This window comes from Schistocerca serialis, chromosome 5 (genome assembly GCF_023864345.2).
Source record: "Schistocerca serialis cubense isolate TAMUIC-IGC-003099 chromosome 5, iqSchSeri2.2, whole genome shotgun sequence".
Classification (NCBI taxonomy): domain Eukaryota; kingdom Metazoa; phylum Arthropoda; class Insecta; order Orthoptera; family Acrididae; genus Schistocerca; species Schistocerca serialis.
Window position 1 is genome coordinate 569963475 of NC_064642.1, and position 19526 is coordinate 569983000.

The 19526-nt window shown below is 37.5% G+C and overlaps 2 protein-coding genes across 3 annotated transcripts in view; one reads left to right on the top strand and one right to left on the bottom strand.

The window, feature by feature from the left end:
- The window catches only part of LOC126481342 (claspin), a 188026-nt gene extending 183528 nt beyond the window's left edge, over positions 1-4498 (bottom strand). The window contains exon 1 of one of the 2 annotated variants that reach the window (XM_050105034.1): positions 4366-4498. The gene's annotated coding sequence lies outside the window, so the exon portion shown is untranslated. The remainder of the gene's footprint in view (positions 1-4365) is intronic. The other variant, XM_050105035.1, reaches the window with a different exon arrangement.
- A 90-nt stretch (positions 4499-4588) lies between these two features.
- Positions 4589-18534, top strand: LOC126482294 (uncharacterized). Its single transcript, XM_050106299.1, has 3 exons — positions 4589-4798; positions 4884-4964; positions 17647-18534. The coding sequence occupies exons 2-3, from the start codon at positions 4887-4889 to the stop codon at positions 18196-18198; spliced, it is 630 nt and encodes a 209-aa protein (XP_049962256.1). The 5' UTR covers positions 4589-4798; positions 4884-4886; the 3' UTR covers positions 18199-18534.
- Positions 18535-19526: the final 992 nt, after the last annotated feature.

Sequence of the window (19526 nt, forward strand, 5' to 3'; positions counted from 1 at the left end):
TATTGATCTGATGGTGCTTCCAAGAGAGTACTAAAGATTTATTCCGATATACAGTATGCACTTTCTTATCTGAAAGATGTAATGCATCACTTACTCAAGGCATTTTTCCAGAGAGATTGGAATATGCCACAGTTAAACCCCGCAATAAGAAAGGTGATATGAGAGATGTCAACAGCATCACTACTGACATTTCCCAAAATTTTTGAGGTGGTGTATTCTCGAATAATATCCCACCTGAGCAACAATAATATCTCCAGTAAATCACAGTTCGGGCTTGAAAAAAAGTTGCTAACTGAGAATGTCATTTAAATGTTCACTTCACAAATTTTACAAAATTAAATAACAAAACAGCACCAGTTGGTATTCTGTTACCTGTCTCGGGCATTTGACTGTGTGGACCACAATATCCTCATAAATAAACTGAGGTTTTATGGAATTAACGGTATAGCCAACAAATGAATAGTGTCATATCTAACCAAAAGAATGCTGAAAGTTGTACTTCATAATTCAATCACTTTGAGAGGCAGCCCTGACAAACTTCTGCCATCTGGTGAGCAAGATGTATGAGAAAGGCGAAATACCCTCAGACTTCAAGAAGAATATAATAATTCCAATTCCAAAGAAAGCAGGTGTCAACAGGTGTGAAAATTATCGAACTATCAGTTCAATAAGTCACGTCTGCAAAACACGAACACAAATTCTTTACCGATGAATGGAAAAACTGGTAGAAGGCAACCTCGGGGAAGATCAATTTGGATTCAATAGAAATGTTGGAACACGTGAGGCAATACTGACCCTACGACTTATCTTGGAAGACAGATTAAGGAAAGGCAAAACCACATTTCTACCATTTGTAGAATTGGAGAAAGCTGTTGACAATGTTGGCTGGAACACTATCTTTCAAATTCTGAAGGTGGCAGGGGTAAAATACAGGGAGTGAAAGGCTGTTTACAATTTGTACAGAAACCAGATGGCAGTTATCAGAGTCGAGAGCCATGAAAGGGAAGCAGGGGTTGGGAAAGGTGTGACACAGGCTTGTAGCCTATCACAGATGTTATTCACTCTGTATACTGGGCAAGCAGTAAAGGAAACAAAAGAAAAATTTGGAAAGGAATTAAAATCCACGGATAAAAAATAAAAACATTGAGATTTGCGGATGGCATTGTAATTCTGTCAGAGACAGCTAAGGACCTGGAAGAGCACATGAACGGAATTGACAGTGTCTTCAAAGGAGGATATAAGATGAACACCAACAAAAGCAAAATGAAGATAATGGAGTGTAGTCAAATTACATCAGGTGATGCTGAGGGAACTAGATTAGGAAACGAGACAAAGTAGTAAAGGAGTTTTGCTATTCAGGAAGCAAAATAACTGATGACTATCAAAGTAGGGAGGTTATAAAATGTAAACTGACTATGGCAAGGAAAGTGTTTCTGAAGAAGAGAAATTTGTTAACATCGAGTATAGATTTGAGTGTCAGGAAGTCGTTTCTGAAAGTATTTGTATGGAGTGTAGCCATGTATGGAAGTGGAACATGGGTGATAAATAGTTTGAACAAGAAGAGAACAGAAGCGGGTCGACAGAAGTGTCCGATCCCACACGTCGGCTTAGACCTGTGACGTAAGGGCGTTGTCATGTGTGACGTCGTGGAGTTTGGTTTGTGAGTGTGGCGTGTTTGTAGATGATATCGTGTTGTGGTTTGTTGTGCTCTCTGGTGGTATGTTCAGGGTTTTCGTTTGTGTGGTGTAATGGGCTCAGTTTGCTTTTGCTCATTATCCAGAATTGTTCGAGTGCCAGCTGTGTTTGTAGTGGAATTCGTTTCAGTGAGTCAACAATTTTGTGTGAAGGTTAATTTAGTGTTGTTCGCTGTACATCGTGTGGTAATTTTAGTAAAATTAATCAGTTGTTGTTTTTGTTCAGGAATGGATATGACGGATAAAATTAACAGTGCGCAGGTCAAGGGAAGTATTCGATCCCAATGTGTGGGTGTGTATGTTGATATTGGTATCGGGAGATGTTTTTGAGCTATATAGGCCAAGGGAAGTGTATGATTCTAATTTATGGGATCAGGAGCTGCTGTTGAGCTATATAGGTCAAGGGAAGTGTCCGATTCCAGATGATATTGTGTTTAGTGATATTTGGGGAGTTTTGTGATGTCGTTTTTTTTTTGTGGTTTTGTATGGGGGTGGGTGTCTAAATTTGTTTATATTTAGTTTGCTCCCACCCAAAAACACCCCATTTCCCGCATTTGTCCCGTTAGTGTCATTAGGCTTTTTGTGGAAAGTGTGTGTGTGTGTGTGTGTGTGTGTGTGTTTTTCGATGTATTTTCATCCTCATAATGTGTACGTACCGACTTTATATGTGCCATATTGCAATCGTGGATTATGGTCGTTTCCACCATATTTGTGACTTCAAGGGTCAAAGCAGATGGGTAGGATTGGACGCTTCCGTATTTCCACAGAAGCTTTCAAAATGTGGTACTAAAGAAGAATACTGAAGATTTGATGGGTAGATTAAGTAACTAATGAGGAGGTACTGAATAGAATTGGGGACATGACGAATTTGGGGCACAACCTGACTATAAGAAGGGTGATAGGACATGTTCTGAGGCATTAACAGATCACAAATTTAGTATTGGAGGGCAGAGTGGAGTAAAAATCATAGAGGGAGACCAAAAGATGAAAAATGCAGATTCGGAAGGATGTAGGGTGCATTAGTGACTTGGAGATGAAGAAACTTGCACAGGATAGCTACATCAAACCAGTCTCTGGACTGAAGACTGCAACAACAACAACATTCTGGAGAGATTCCACTGACGGGAGAAATCACATATGCAGCTCCCCTAGGCTCAATATTAGGTCTGCCATTGCCAGCCAGGGAGGCCGAGCGGTTCTAGGAACTACAGTGTGGAACTGAGCAACCACTACGATCGCTGGTTTGAATCCTGCCTCGGGTTTAAGTAGTTCTAGGTTCTAGGGGACTGACGACTTCAGAAGTTAAGTCCCATAGTGCTCAGAGCCATTCAGGTCTGCCATTGTTCATCATATATGTAAAGGATCTCCCACATAACACTCAACCTATATAATTTGTTCTGTTGGCTGACAACGCTAGTACTGTAATCAATACAGGCACACACATAGCAACAGAAGAAAAGATAATCAATGTTCCTAATGGTGTTATTGACTGGTTTTCCATGAATGGTCTCTCTCTCAATTTTAAAATGAATCAACAATCTGTTCTGCACATGTAGAGGAACCACATCAATAACAAGTGTAACAAAAAGTGTCAACATAATAAACGGTGCAGAAACATCAAAACTTTCAGGTGTCCATGGGGATGAGAATGTTAACTGGAAAAAGCACACTTTGGAACTCGTAAAAAAAAAATTGATTCAGCCACATCTGCACTTAGAACCACTGCAAATCGTGGGCAGAAAGAAATCAGTAATTCACGTCTTTCAGATTTTCAGTCAACAATTCCATATGGAATAATGCTTTGGGGTAAAACAGCTTTAAGAACGTAAGTCTAAGTTGTTCAAGAATGTGCTGTAAGAACAATATTTGGTGCTCATCCATAAGAGTCGGGAATTTTGTCTCCTGCTTTCCTACATATTCATCCCACGTGAGGTTTGTTGTAAATAATCCAATGCAGGCCTAACTCAGGAGGGAACTGATGTACATAATTGGAATACGAGGAGAAAAAATAACTAATTACCTCACATTGTTACTTGTCTTTAGTCCCAAGCATGGGGGCAAATGCTGCAGACCAAAAATTTTTGGTCACTTACCCAGTGATAGAAACTGTCTGACACACAGCACAGTTAAGTTTGGATACAAACTGAAGAAGTTTCTCCTTGAGAACTCCTATCCCACGCAGAAATTTCTACCATTGCAATATGCAAAAGGTGGTGAGTATACTGACCCACATCTGTATACTCAAAAAATCTTGAAATTCTTCAGTATTTTGTTACATTTATACATTAATTTGAGATGTGAATGTAAAATGGCTTGTTTCACATCAATACGATCAATCGTTCAAACGGTCCAGGGAGCATTAAACTATTACAATTTGGAACTATGCTGCCTAAACTATCTGTCTGTCAATTTGTTTTGATATGCTTCCCCAAAACTCGTCATTCAAAACACATCTGCAGGAACTCCGTAAAGAGAGCTTCAGTTCCTTAAATTATGCAGCAATGAAGAACATGTAGCCTACATGAAAGTGGTTAACAGTATGACAGCGACATTGCTCTCTGTGTTATTTCGCGTACAAGATCATATGCTAAAAAATTACTGGTAAGTTCCCTCACCCAATAACAGCGCATAAACAGTCAGTACTGCAGAGGAATATGCTTAATATAGATACCTTACTTATATTCTTTCAAGATCCGCAATTCCGCTTTCGAAACCAATCCACATTAGTCACAAGCCACAACTCACAAACACGTTACGTTGTGTTTTAATTCAATAATTTTCATCTCCCGCCTTTTCTAGTGAAGAAATCTGCCAGTGGTGGCTCTGCTCTGCGCTGTGGTATACAACCAGAGGTTGTATTGTTCACGCATTAATTTGTTTATCTTTGGACTGAATGTAAATATGTGGTGACTGGGATAGTGTTGGAGATTTTGTTATTGTTTATACTTAGAAGGGAGAGCTTTACAGTGACCCGTGCTTAATTTGTCTGTTTATGGCATTCAATTAAACACAGTCTATGAATCAGGACGGCACGCCATTGTTTTTTATGTTAAGAATAATTATTTGTCTGATCCATAGCAATATTGCTTATCGAGTTCACTAAGGTTTGACATAAATATTAGCTGAAGCTATGGATTATCAGCACGATACGTAGACATATGCTGGTGTGCCAACGATTTCTTTTTACAGGAAATGTCAAAAAATTCCTCTAGTACGACGCATTCCGAAACCCAGATAAAATTAGCGCAGTTACAAGTTGAAAGAATAAAGGTAATTAGCATATATTGTGTGATTTAATGAATGCAAACGATATTTGGGTCTTCGACCCATGGCACGGCTTATACTTAACGTTAATAGATGCTTGATAAGAATTATGTGATTTTGTTACTTTCCAACTGTAACCATTTGAAAATACTCGTGTTGTAGGCTTTGTGTTTTTAATTTTGAACGTTGATTTCGAAACTGTTTGTAGATTTAATGTATCCATACTGAAACACAGCAATTGCCACTTCTCTTGGAACGAAATTGGTAAATGTTGGGGATTATAATCAGTTATCGTGGTGCGAGAGCCCAGTAAAAAATAAAACTTTTTCTTATTGTATGATCGCTTTGCAAAGCAATTAATCAGTGCATTGCACCACATGACCCCAGAGATACAATAAAGTTGTGTCTAGAGATTATTATTATGAAAGATCAAAATTGAATGAATCCAAGGAATAAAACCAATGACATGTGGTAAAAATTTCAAATGTGTACATTTTTTAAAGTACATTTCATTGGAATATGCGAAGACATCGTTCGGTGAAGCGGAAGGAGTTTACAAAAGATTTTTTTCAATTTCTTAAGCTCATCTATGTTTCTCACAACACTGAACATACTACAGAAAGTTGTTAATTGTATATGTGCGTATAAAACTTGACTCCTTTTGTGTACAAATGGTAATTCTTGCTCTTGTGATGTTGTCCACTATTTCTTTTGAAAAGAGAAATGACAGAAGACAATAATGACTATATTTTCTGTGAACCAATTATCAGAAATCGAATTGTATTTTGTTTATTTATTTTAAATGTTAAAAAAATTTATTCTACTCTCAAGACTAGACATAATTTTTCTAACATGTTTCTGTAATCTGAAAAAGTTCTCTGTGAATCTTGTCACCCCTGTAGATGATTCTGGAACTCTTTAGTTGAATGGAAAGATACATAATAAGCTATTTCTAAATCACCTTTGTTCTTAATTCTGCTAACTGCTAATTTAAGTGAACTAAGTCCAGGTTGTGGGCACATATTTTACGTTGTTGAGTGAGGATTTTTCATCCAGTTTCTGTTCCATTTCTAATCCCCAAAATCGAATATATCTCCTTATATTGGTATTTTATTTCTGATTTTATTATAGTTGCAGGTTCTGGCACCTTGTTAGAAGTAGGCTACTGCAGTGCATATACTGTTACCAGAAGTTAATAATAATCTGTTTTCTTTGGACTGTCTGTTTTTATTAGCTGTCCATTCTATCAAAAGACAGATAATCATATCACTTTTTGTACATGTCTAATACACATTCTATAGACCTACACCCAGCTTCTTATTACATAGTGGGTAAATCTTGTGATTGTAAGAAAAGTGAGAAAGGACATTCAGAACATTTAGTAACTAAAAACAGACCATAACAGCACATTATGGTGATTTGTAATAAACAAAGTTCTTTTAAATGTGTTGTACCGAACCAATATCAGATGTCGACTTTGACTCATAACGTAATGATGATGTGGAATGTGATATGATAGATATTCAAACAGAGAACATAGCACTGCCAGTATTTATTTTTCTTCTATTTTTTGGACCATAGGCTATTGTCACATACTAGCCTGTAACATAGCCCAAGGTCTGAGTTATGTTGAAAGACATCAGTTTGTTTGTGAGCTGGCAAATCCAATGAATGTAATGTCATGAGAATAACTATAACTCTTGTTAGGGCACATATATTGTGCATGATGTACTGGTATTGAGAAGACTATCTGATTCAAACCTGTCTCTAATGTTGATGTTAAGTCCCACAATCCAGTTGGGAAGCCTGTAATGTATATTCTGTGGAGGTGACTGATAAAGTTGTTGTGATGCAAACACATCTTCATTATGGAAGTTCAGTGCCATCTTCTGCACCTCCAGTCCATAAATCAATATCTTCTGGATGCAGTAGTTTACAAAGTAGAGTTCTGGCAGTTTCCATGCTGTCCTATTTCCTGTTCTTCGTGCCCTATCTTTTTATTTCAAGGATGTGTCAGATTCTTTAAAATTTGGATTAATTATGTACTCATTATGTGTTTCATCCTTTGTGAAGCAGCCCGCGTACATATTTCATTGGATGCCTTGGTGCTCTGGTGTGCAGAGGAAGTTCACCAAAGTTCCAAAGTGCTGTTGCTCTGTCCCTTCTGCACTTTGTTCATAAGAACGTCTTTTCTTTCCACATTGCAGGGGTGAGGTGGTATTCTTAACAAGTCAGATAGGATGAGGATCTCATTTTCATAGAGCTTGACAAAATGGAGAGTTTGCGTGATGGTCTAGCTTCCATAAACACTGACATGTTCTGAAGAGGGGTATTTGTCCTTTCTTCTTGGTTATTAGGACAAAAGAAGGCACTGCCTACCTTGTCTGATTAGTTATTTTTTACTAGTAAGTGAATATTTTAATCATATCTGTCTGTTCATTTGCAGAGCTATGGTGAATAAATGGTTCACAATTAATGTATCAAATTTGGTAAGGGAATACCAATTGGATGAAATAAGCAGTGGATAGGAAGGAAGTTTCCTATTGAATAGTGATTGCTATTTAGTAGCATCTTCGAGTGTGATTACAACGTAGCTGTCTGAGTACTTCATTGTTGACCTTGTACTTTTCTTCGAAGATGAATTTTGATGATCACATCTCCATTTCCTGATAAATAGAGAGCAAACACGCGCATCAGAATATTGGGAAGTAGCGGTATGGCAGTGCATAGTGCTAATCACCTATATATATCAAATCACCAACCTTTAAAGTTATTGGTTCTAGTGTGAGGAATGTAACTTCTGACTTAGAACAGTTAGGCTTGGAGCGAATGGGTGGTAGCCAGTAACTATGTTAAGCAAACTTTTCTCAGCATGGGAGGAGAAGATAACTCATTGTTTTTACTGGCTCAGTTGTTTAGTCTCCCATCGTGCAAGCAAAGCATTAAATGTGATTGACTATTTCAATGCATTTCATTTGACAGCTGCAGAAACTCTGTCTTCAATGAATATATGTTATATTTTAATTTTGTATCTCACTCTCTGAATCTTTAAATCTTTCCATTGGGAATTTCAAAACCAGGCTGATAAACCTCGTCAGAGTTTTACTACAGCTGCATATTTCCTGATCAGTGTTGAATATTAATGTTCAAATCACAGCATTGCGGCTACAGGATGCACCTAGTTCTGTAGATGTGAATTTACATTTGAAGACTGAAAAGCAAACAAATTGTAGCAGGCACAGTTGAAGTATTCATGTACTATCAGTTTTATCGATGACATGTAGTTATGAGTCAGGTGCTGACCTCTGTGGTAGCAGCACCAGGCCAGTTGATCATTTGTGCGTCCATTTTACTAGCTTCTAAATGTACGTGAGTCATTCATTTATAGTTGTCTGTGTGCTTTTGTAATTCAGTCCTAAATTTCTCGCATGTTTGTGTAGTGTAGTTTTCCACTGTCTTTAATGTGGATACGGACTGTGATTGCTGTCTTCAGAAGCGAGCTGAGTCTATGAACCTTCACTCACAACTTCAGTTGGTGATGGCTTCAGTCACACAGCTTGAAGCTGTTGCCAATGGGCACCACTGTGTGGGGCCAGATGTAGTAATCCAAGGGACATCCCATGTGTCCCCCGATCAGTCCATTGCTGGGTCGAGCCTGGTTACTGCCCACATTGAGATTGGCCCTTACACAGGGTGAAGTGGGAGATTGTTTCAAGGTGTGGCAGGCAGTGAAAGATTTTCCATGGGCTGATCAAAAACCCTCCCCGGTTCATCTGACACATAGGTATCAGAGATTGATAAAGATACTGAGCCAGATACAGCCACTTTTTCTGTTTCAGAATAAGTCTCTCAGCTTGTAAAATACAGAGGGTGGGATTACTGGTAGATAGGAGCTCTAATTTTAGACTTGTAATGGGACTCTTTGGGGATATTGCTGCCAAGAAGGGGAAGAAGTCAAGTATGCATACCAGATTGAATTGTACCGGGTGTGGAACAGGTTCATCCAGATGCCATGAAGAGCATAGGTTGCAGCCAACTGCAGGTGATAGAACATGTCGATTCTAATGATGTATGTCATTTTAGATCAGGAGAGATGCTCTGTGGTTTCTGGCAGCTGTCTGAAGTGATACAGACAGCTAGTCTTGCTTACAAGATGAGGGCAGAGCTCGCCATCTGTAGCACTGTAGACCAGACTGCCGGTGGACCAATGGTACAGAGCCAAGTAGAGAATCTGAATCAAAGGCTGAGATAGTTCTGCTACTGTGTGGGCTGCATGTCCCTAGACCTGCACTACGGGATAGTGGATTATCAGGTTCTGCTTGATAGCAGAACCTGAGGCAGAGGAGGCAGCTACACAGATAGTGGGTGCTGTGTGAAGTGTACTGGGTGGTTGTTTCAGGTTAGAGATCTGCAGAAGTGTAGAAACAAGTGTTCAGTCTCAAAGAGTGTAAGTCGAACATGTTGTAGCTGTGTTGGGAAAGAACCAGAGCCCCTAATGCTTCTGGAAAGTTCTGAAACAGAAATTGTTGTTGTTGTGGTGGTGGTCTTTTCAGTCCACAGAATGGTTTGATGCAGCTCTCCATCCTACTCTAACCTGTGCAAGTCTGTTCATCTCTGAAAAACTACTGCTATCTTCATCTCTCTGAATCTGCTTACTGGACTCATCTCTTGGTCTCCCTCTACAATTTTAATCCCCACCCCCCGATCCCACACACTTCCCTCCAGTACTAAATTGGTGATCCCTTGATGCCTCAGAATGTGTCCTATCAACGTGTCCCTTATTCTAGTTAGTTTTTGCCACAATTCTTTTTTCCTCCCAAGCCCTGTTCAGTACTTCTTCATTAGTTACATGGTCTACCCAAATCTTCTGCATTCTTCTGTAGCACCACATTTCAAATGCTTCTGTTTTCTTCTTATCTGAATTGTTTATCATCCAGGTTTTGCATCCATACATGGCTACACTCTACACGAATACTTTCAGAAAAGACTTCCTGACACATAAATCCATGTTCAGTGTTAACATATTTCTCTCCTTCAGAGACACTTTTCTTACCACTGCCGTCTACATTTTACATCCTCTCTATTTTGGCCATCATTAGCTATTTTGCTTCCCAAATAATAAAACTCATGTACTACTTAAAGTCTCTGATTTTCTAATCTAATTCCCTCAGCATCACCTGAGGCCTTGCATGTTCCTACATTTCTCCGGAATCCAAACTGATCTTCCCTGAGGTCAGCATGTACCAGTTCTTCCATTCTTCTATAAAGAATTTGTGGTAGTATTTTGCAACCATGGCGTATTAAACAGATAGTTTGGTATATTCACACTTGTCAGCACCCACTTTCCTTGGAATTGCAATTGTTATAGGCTCTGAGAGCTGACTACAGCCAGAGATAAGTTCAGCTGAAGATTTAACAAGGACCTGATTGGTGTTCCGAAAGTACAGATTGAATTCAGATGCCAGTGGTGTGTTTGTTGCTGTTTAAAATAGTTTATCTTGTAGTGAAACTGAAGTTGATAGTTTCTGAAAGTTAATTTGTCTAGAGGTTATACTTGACAACAGGAATAAATTAATAGTTGGTTCCTTTTACTGACCCCATGACTCCAATGATATAATTGTTGAAGGGTTCAAGGAAAATTCAAGTCTCATCTTGAGCAGGTAAAATTATAATTTTTGGTGACTTCAATCTACCTTCGAAATGTTGGTGAAAATACATAAGCAAAGTCAGTGGTAGGCATCAAACATCACCCAAAATTGTACTAAATGCTTTTCAAAAACTATTTTGAGAAAATTAGTTTGGGAGCCCACTCAAAGTGTAAACAGTTTCAATAACATACTTAACCTCTTAGTAACAAATAATCCTGAGCAAATAGGGAGCATCATGAAGGACACAGGGGTCAGTGAGCACTTGTTCAATTTAGCATAATATCCAAATTCACGAAAAATAAATATAAAATGTATCTCTTTAAAAAGCCAAATAAAAATTCACTTACTATCTTCCTAAGAGTCAGTCTCCATCCCTTCCACACTAACTATGTAAACATAGACAAGGTGTGACTTAAATTGTAGGAAATAGTATTGAAGACAATTAAGAGATTTATACCAAACAAATTAATAAGAGGCGGAACAGATCCCACATGGTACACAAAACAGCTCAGAATACTGTTAAAGAAGCAATGAAAAAAGCATGCCAGATTTAAAAGAACGCAGAATCTCCAAGTTTGACCATGTTGTAGTAGAGAATCTCAAATTTTAACTTAGCGTTCAGTATGAGAAGCTCTAAATCTGGAAAATCCAAAGAGATTCTAGTTTTATGTAAAGTATATCAGCAGCAAGACCTCCGCTGTGTGATAGCAATGGTAATGTTACTGATAGCAGTGCCACCAAAGCAGAGTTACTAAACACAGTTTTCTGAAATTCCTTCATCAAAGAAGATGAAGTAAATATTTTTTAATTCAAATCAGGAACAACAGCCAATATGAGTAACTCAGAAACAGAAACCCTCGGGGTAGCAAAGCAACTAAAGTCACTTAATAAAGGCAAGCATTCCACACCAGATCGTATACCAATTAAGTTCCATTCTGAATATCCTGATGTTATACCTCCATACTTAGCGATCATATACAGCTGCTCACTCGGCAGAAGACCTGTACCTAAGGACTGGAAAGTTGCACAAGCCACGGCGATGCCGAAGAAAGTAAACAAAAGTAATTTTCTATATTACAGGTCTGTTTCACTGACGTCAACTTGCAGGGTATTTTAGAACATATAATGTTATCAATATAATAGAGGGAAACATTCCACGTGGGAAAAATTATGTATAAAAACAAAGATGAGGTGACTTACCGAACGAAAGCGCTGGCAGGTCGATAGACACACAAACAAGCACAAACATACACACAAAATTCAAGCTTTCGCAACAAACTGTTGCCTCATCAGGAAAGAGGGAAGGAGAGGGGAAGACGAAAGGAAGTGGGTTTTAAGGGAGAGGGTAAGGAGTCATTCCAATCCCGGGAGCGGAAAGACTTACCTTAGGGGGAAAAAAGGACAGGTATACACTCGCACACACACACATATCCATCCACACATACAGACACAAGCAGACATCACCTGTCTTTCAACAACATCTTTGCATCTTTACTTCCGCCTCGACTGACATCTCTATCCAAACTCTTTGCCTTTATAAATGTCTGCTTGTGTCTGTGTATGTGTGGATGGATATGTGTGTGTGTGCGAGTGTATACCCGTCCTTTTTTCCCCCTAAGGTAAGTCTTTCCGCTCCCGGGATTTGAATGACTCCTTACCCTCTCCCTTAAAACCCACATCCTTTCGTCTTTCCCTCTCCTTCCCTCTTTCCTGATGAACCAACCATTTGTTGCGAAAGCTTGAATTTTGTGTGTATGTTTGTGTTTGTTTGTGTGTCTATCGACCTGCCAGCGATTTCATTCGGTAAGTTACCTCATCTTTGTTTTTATATATAAGAACATATAATGTGTTTGATCATTATGAATTACTTCAAAGAAAACTATCTGCTGACACATAGTCAGCACAGATTCAGCAAATATTGTTCTTGTGAAACAACTGGCTCTTTGTTTACTAGAAATAATGCATGATGCTGACATAGGACCTCAAATTGATTACACATTTGTAGATTTCCGGAAAGCTTTTGACACCATTCCTCACAAGTGGCTTCTAATCAAATTGTGTGACATGGAGTTAAGTCTCAGTTGTGCAACTGGATTTCTGATTTTCTGTCAGAAGGGTCACAGTTCATAGTAATTGGCAGAAACTTGTCAAATAAAACAGAAGTGATATCTGCCATTCCCAAAAGAATTGTTACAGGCCCCCTGCTGTTCCTGATCTATATAAAAGATTTAGGAGACTGAGCAGCCCTCTTAGTGTGTTTACTGATGGTGTGCCATTTACTATGTAGTAAAGTCATCAAAAGTTCAAAACCAATTGTAAAATTATTTATACAAGGTATTTGTATGGTGTGAAAAGTGGCAGTTGATCCTGAACAATAAAAAGTGTGAGATTATCCAAATGAGTACTAAAAAGAATATATTAAACTTCAGTTACATGATAAATCACACAAATCTAAAGGCTATAAATTCAACTAAATACCTAGGAATTACAATAATGAACAACTTAAATTGGGATGATCATATAGGTAACATTGTGTGGAAGGTGAACCAATGACTGTGCTTTATTGGCAGAACACTTAGACGATGAAACAGATCTGCTAAACTTACTGTCAACACTACACTGATCCGTCCTCTTCTGGAGCATTGCTGGGCAGTATGGGACCTGTACCAGATAGGCTTCACAGAGGATATTGAAAAATTTCAAAGGAGGACAGCTCATTTTGTATTATTACAATATAAGGGAGAGTGTCACAGTTATGACATACATGTTAGGGTAGCTATCATTAAAACAAAGGATTTTTCATTGTAGCAACATCTTTTCAGGATATTTCAACCACCAACTTTATCCTCAGAATGAAAAAAAAAAAAAAAAAAATGACTCCCACCTACATCCGGAGAAATGATCATTGTGATAAAATAAGAAAAAAATCAGAAAAAAACACAGAAAGATTTAAGTGTTCATTATTGCAGCATGAAATTCGAGAGAGTAATGGTAGAGAAATAGATTGAAGGTGGTTCGATGAACCATCTGCCAAGCACTTCGTTGTGAATTGCAGATAGTCAGCTAGATGCAGACACTGGTCATTATCTCATCCCAGGGAGAATATGAAAGGATTTCTTCACTCTCAAAATTTTCCCGACGTCACTTTGCAAGTAATTTTGCAAATAGAAGAGAATATATATCTTTTATTCCTGAATGTACTAATCAGACATAAAGTGAGTGCCACATTGGCCATAGAAGGTATCCTAGAGGGTGAGGCAGATGAAAGTGGTCCATAGAACAGAGTTCCAGGGTACAAAGAAACACAGTACTAACGTGACTACAGCAGATTTTGAAAGTGACCGCCATGCATCTCTTGGCAAGGTGCCAGGTGGACTCTGGAATTTATGAAATCTCATCTGAAATGTTCTGCTGCAGTTCTTGAAGACTATGAGGATTGTTCCTATACATGTTAGACTTGAGAGCTCTCCACACAAAGTAATCAAACATTGACAGATCAGGTGACCTGGGTGGCCAGCTACGGCCACGACCAGATTGCCCTCTGCTAAGAACTCTGTCAGGCGTGAATGTTGTGTAAATGTGCCCCAAGGTTCGGCCAACTGTATGGGCAGTTGCTCCATCCTGTTGGGGTGTGGTTATATGCATACATTCATGTCCAATCACATCCACTCGTCTGGGCCACTTTTATTTGCCCCAACCTGTACAATACAGGATAACCTCTGCTTACTTGCCTCCCTGCAGCATAGTGTTTTGCAGTCATAAATCAAAGTAATTCCCATTTTAGTGTCCTTTACATTGTGTAATGCAGAATAATAGGATGGTAGAAAATGGAAGATAATTTCCCAGTCTGATGACCAAGCAAGGTGACATAGTGTTTAGCACACTGGTCTCACATCCAAGAGGATGACGGTTCAAACCTGCATCAGACCATCCTGCGTTAGATTATCTGTGATTTCCCTAAATTGCTTCAGGCCAATGCTGGGATGGTTCCTTTGAAAATGCACGGCCAGTTTCCTTCCCCATCCTTCCCTAATCCGAGAGTTTGCTCTGTCTAATGACCTCATTGTCAGTGGGACATTAAACACCAATCTCCTCCTCCTCTCAATCTGATGGACAAATCGTCATTAATAGTATCACATATTCTCATTCCATGAAACACCATCTCTCCTGTCATTGCTGGTCAGATATCAATAATGAAATTCCTTCCACTGGTGGACCTTGTATAGCTACCTCCAAGTCAAATATCATCACCATAAAAATAGTTAGAGATTTTAATTGCAGTGCCAGGCAGTAAGAAAATTATGATGCTTGTGATGAAACTTGGTCAACCTCTTATTACTGTACAACCAACACCATAATGATGTGTGTTATCTAGTTTTCCTCTGAATATACCTCCCTCTCTTTCTGCGTGTACTAAAAAGTTTCCAACATGATTTTGGGCTTTCTTTCTTTTTGTGATTTTTTACATACATTGTAGATTTTCTCCTGTACGATAGAATGTAATGTCTATCAAATTTTATGAGAACCAGAATGTGATTATCTTATTTCTCCAGAATCTTATGTTTTATGAGATCATCATTTATGTATTACCTTTCTTAACAATCCCAGCACATAACAAATAATGTAAGACACTTTTTCATAACAATCAAGGCATTTGTTAACAAGGCACCTACTAATTGGAAAAAAATTACATATTGTCCCTTAAGATTGAGTGGTTTGTTGAGTTTGTATTTTATACAACTCAATTGCATGGACATTACACAGTGTTTTAACCGGTTTCGACCAGTCTCATCTTCAGACTAAAAGCATATGCTGCAAGCTGTGATGTAATATTCCAGTCATATTGTCAGCCATATTAAAGCTCTCTTGGTTTCTGTACACTGCTCAAGTACTACGAACCCGTACATTGTGAAACAATACAACAGGAGTGTCACATCACCAATTGCAGCATGTGCCTTAGTCTAAAGATGACCTCTAGCTGTTTGAAACCAGTTACATCATTGTGAAATTCACATGTAATTGTGTCATAAAAAATGTTAAAAAATAAAACAGCAACTACTAGTGATGGTATACTGTTTCTGCCACTCAAAAATCATAACTGCCAAATCTGTGTAATCTTTTTTAGTTAGTTTACAACCACTGAGAGTGAAAAATCCACTTTGTAACAAAACCAAATTGCCACTTTCCATGCCTACCCCATATTTGTGACCTAAGTTTAATACATAAAGGAAAAAAAAAGATATATCAGTAACATGAGCTCCCTGTAAAAGACTGCACATTCAGATAATGGATCTTTTGATTCCCAATGTGCACGTGGGAAGTACTTAAGCCAATGTAAAAACACCAAGACAACAAAGAAATTTATAAAAGAAGACTTAGAGAGAAAAACCAAGAAAGAATAATAAAAATGCAATTGTGTAATGTTATGAATTATGTAGTGAATCCTTTGAGGAAAACCCAAAGTGAAACCCAGTCAGATGGTTAGATGAGGTCAACATAGAGGAAAAAAAGTTCATTGAATTTAATTTGAGAATATTAAGACAGAGGTTTAAAAATCTTATAAGGAAACAGTTCAAAATGAATTTCTCTAGTTGACTAATTAAAAGAAAAAAAGATGGGAAATACAAAATCTAAAGCTTATAGAACGGACCTAAAAAACTTTCTACAAATACATTTCACATTTTTAGCCACATTCAGTTTTGATTAATCTTCTCTCAAACAACGGGAGTACAGCATGTTCTCTTCTCTGAAGACAACCTCTAACTGGTTGAAACCAGTTACATCGAAATTACATATCTTTACAGTAAAGTTGTAATATCTGTAAACTGCACTTGAAGTGAAATCTACTTTCTGTTGTTTTATTAAGAGTTGTTTTCTATTGTCCACCCAATTTCTCTAGCATTCTTTAAGCTTGTGTGATGATCCAAATTCCTTTCTTTGCCTTCAGTTCATGACATCATGATGCAAAACTTATGTAAAATATCCTCTCCTTAATTTTTGATTCCTTTATTATTTTAATTTTCCCCTCATAAAGCTGCCATTAATATGCTAATATCTCAGTTGATACTTTTTGTTTTAGTTTCTCTTTGTGAAATGGGTTTTATGCCCTATCTCCTGGTTATCACAAGAAATTGTCTTAACCATTAGTTATCTGATCACACAACTAAAACTGATTCAGAATTTCATTGTCATTGATCTACGTTTAAATAACACCGCAAATACTTCACAAGCCACTATACATTGCATGGAGGAGGGTTCATTGTACCAATATTATTGATTTTCTTTCTTATTACGTGTGTGTATTGAGTGAGGAAAAAATGAGTGGTTGAATGCCACCTATTATATAGTTCAGCCGGTATGAGTCTCGTCTCTTAAGTTGCTTTCACTTTTTATTTCCACTTGCTCCTGCTTGTACCTTAAATCCCAGTGCTCTGTTTCTTTTCTCATCATTTTATTATCCTTAACATTCTTCCTGTGACCTTTTTCATCCATTGTGGGAACCTCATGGTTCTAACTGCTGCAGATTTGTTAAAGTTTTTTTCTAATGTTGATTATGTAATCAGCTCACATTCGGCCAGTACCGTAATTTACACTGTTGCAAATTTCGAGCCAGTAAGCTCCCATTCATAAACTGTTTGGAGCCCACTCCTTTTGTCTGTCATTTTCAAACAAAATCCTTGTAAACCATTTCAGTCCGTAATTCAGACAACAAATTAGAGTTCTAAACACTGTCAGAATATATTAACAAGGGAGCTTTATACAACTAACTGAGTATGGCCATAATTCTGCTTTGGGTCACTAAATAACAAAAATCCACTTGCTATAAAAATTGTACTGACGCATTTGCCATTTACAGCACAGTGTACAAATTCTCTTTTACGCTCATTGTTCGAGGGCACTTACGAGCTCATACAGCAACAGTTGGATTACGTCAAAAAATTTCACATATTAGTCAAAGGTGACTTTATTGTTTCACTTCTGTAGAGTTATCAGCACTGTGGTCTTTACATGCTGATGTTTTCTTTATTATATGCTTTCAGGATGAAGATGAGCAATGGATATCTGGAGAAGAATTGTACACTGAAGGCAGCAGTGATGATGATGATGCTGCATTGAGAGCAAAACGCAGGTATGATGAAAGACATGCAAGAGCACCGAAAAAGAATGTTAAATCTTCATCAGTTAAAGACAAAAGTGATATCCTTGAACAGAAGAGCTCCCCAGCAAAACAGTATGTAGAAGCTTCACCTGCTGAGTGTGTTCAGAGTACTACTGAAACAGTAAATACTGTTGGTATTGCAAATGAAAGTAAAACTTTCAATAGTATTGTTGTTGTCAATGAAACTGGGGCAGTGTGTACTACTGTTGAAGTGGATGAAACTGGAACTATGAATACTGTTGGTCTTGCTGTAGATTCACAAGATTGTTATGATCTTCAACAACCAATTCCCAATGATAATGATGGCTGTGATTTACATGTGGAGGCTGATGATTCAGAAATTTCTTGGAGGCCTAAAAGAGGTAGTATTAAACTTCCCAATGTAACAGTGGAAGGAAGAGTAGTAGAATTGTTAACCAATTCACAAATGTAGCATTATTATATTTTTGTACTTACAGTTACTGAGCAAAGTTGTTGTGGCATTAATATGGTATTTTAATATATAAAGAATTTATAACTCATCATGAAACTGAAAATGTTTGAAAGTGATGCAGAACACAAAATAACAACAGAAAAATGTCATGCTACAATTTGTTTTGTATTAAAATAATTACACTAATTTTTCCTTCGATTGAAGATTTACATTTATATTCAGATGAAATCAGAATATTGTTATTCATGTAAGGCAAAATACTTTTGTTATTGACGGGTTGTCTGCTTTCGTGAAAAGTTATGTAAATATTAGTAATATTATTTTTATTATTATTTAATGTCATACTCATATAAAAAATGTTAATCCAACGATTTCAAGTTTTGTTTCTTTCATCACTCTCCAAATACAATAATTATTTTGTACATTATTGAAGTAACTGTATTTAACATTCCTACACATGTGGTATCACTTTCTCAGGTGTGATAATTATTTTGAACTTCATATTTGTGTCTTTACGATTATTTATCTAATATGGAAAAATCAACTAGTGGGCTAGAAAATAAAGCCTATCATATACACCACAGGTCATACAGTGGGAGCAGATATTGTCTTGTACCAGCAAAATCGGTGTAAGTATTTTTTGGTGACATGATTGTCAGTGTACAACATGTACTTACGTAAGCATACCACACAAACCTAGCAGTTTTTACTCAGAAATATGAGATTAAGAACAGGCTGGTTGAGTAGAAGTGCATTAAAATTCCAGATAATGGTTATCTACAATTCAGGGGACCTGTGGTCCAGGAGTGTTAGACTTCTAAATTCACAACTGTCATTTGTGAATGCTGGTTAATTGTTCTCATAACTCAGCTGGAAAATATTTATCACCTAATGTCAACTGTCTATGTCAGCAGAGTAATTTGCTGGAGATACGCAGTAGGAATGGTAAGATTTGTTATACGCATATTAACAAGGTAAAAACTGTGACAAACTTTTGTACAAGTCAATGCAAGGAATAAAAATGTAGTGTCCATAGTTACCCATAAAAACACAAAAGATTATTAAATAAACAGAGCACAGATCCTAAATTATCACGTCCCAACTAGAATCATGCCTGCAAGAGAGAGATAGAAGCTACATTTTCAGTACAAAATCTTGTTGTAGCAGGTGATTGTGCGGCTTTGCCAAAGGTTTGTCATCATGTCTGCTAGCATTTGGTCCAAGCATTTATGGTCTACAGTGACTTGAGCTGATTTTATTTTGTCTCTTATAAAGTGCTATCTTCTGTCTGCATGTTTGATTTGACTCTTGTAGCCACTAATCTTAGA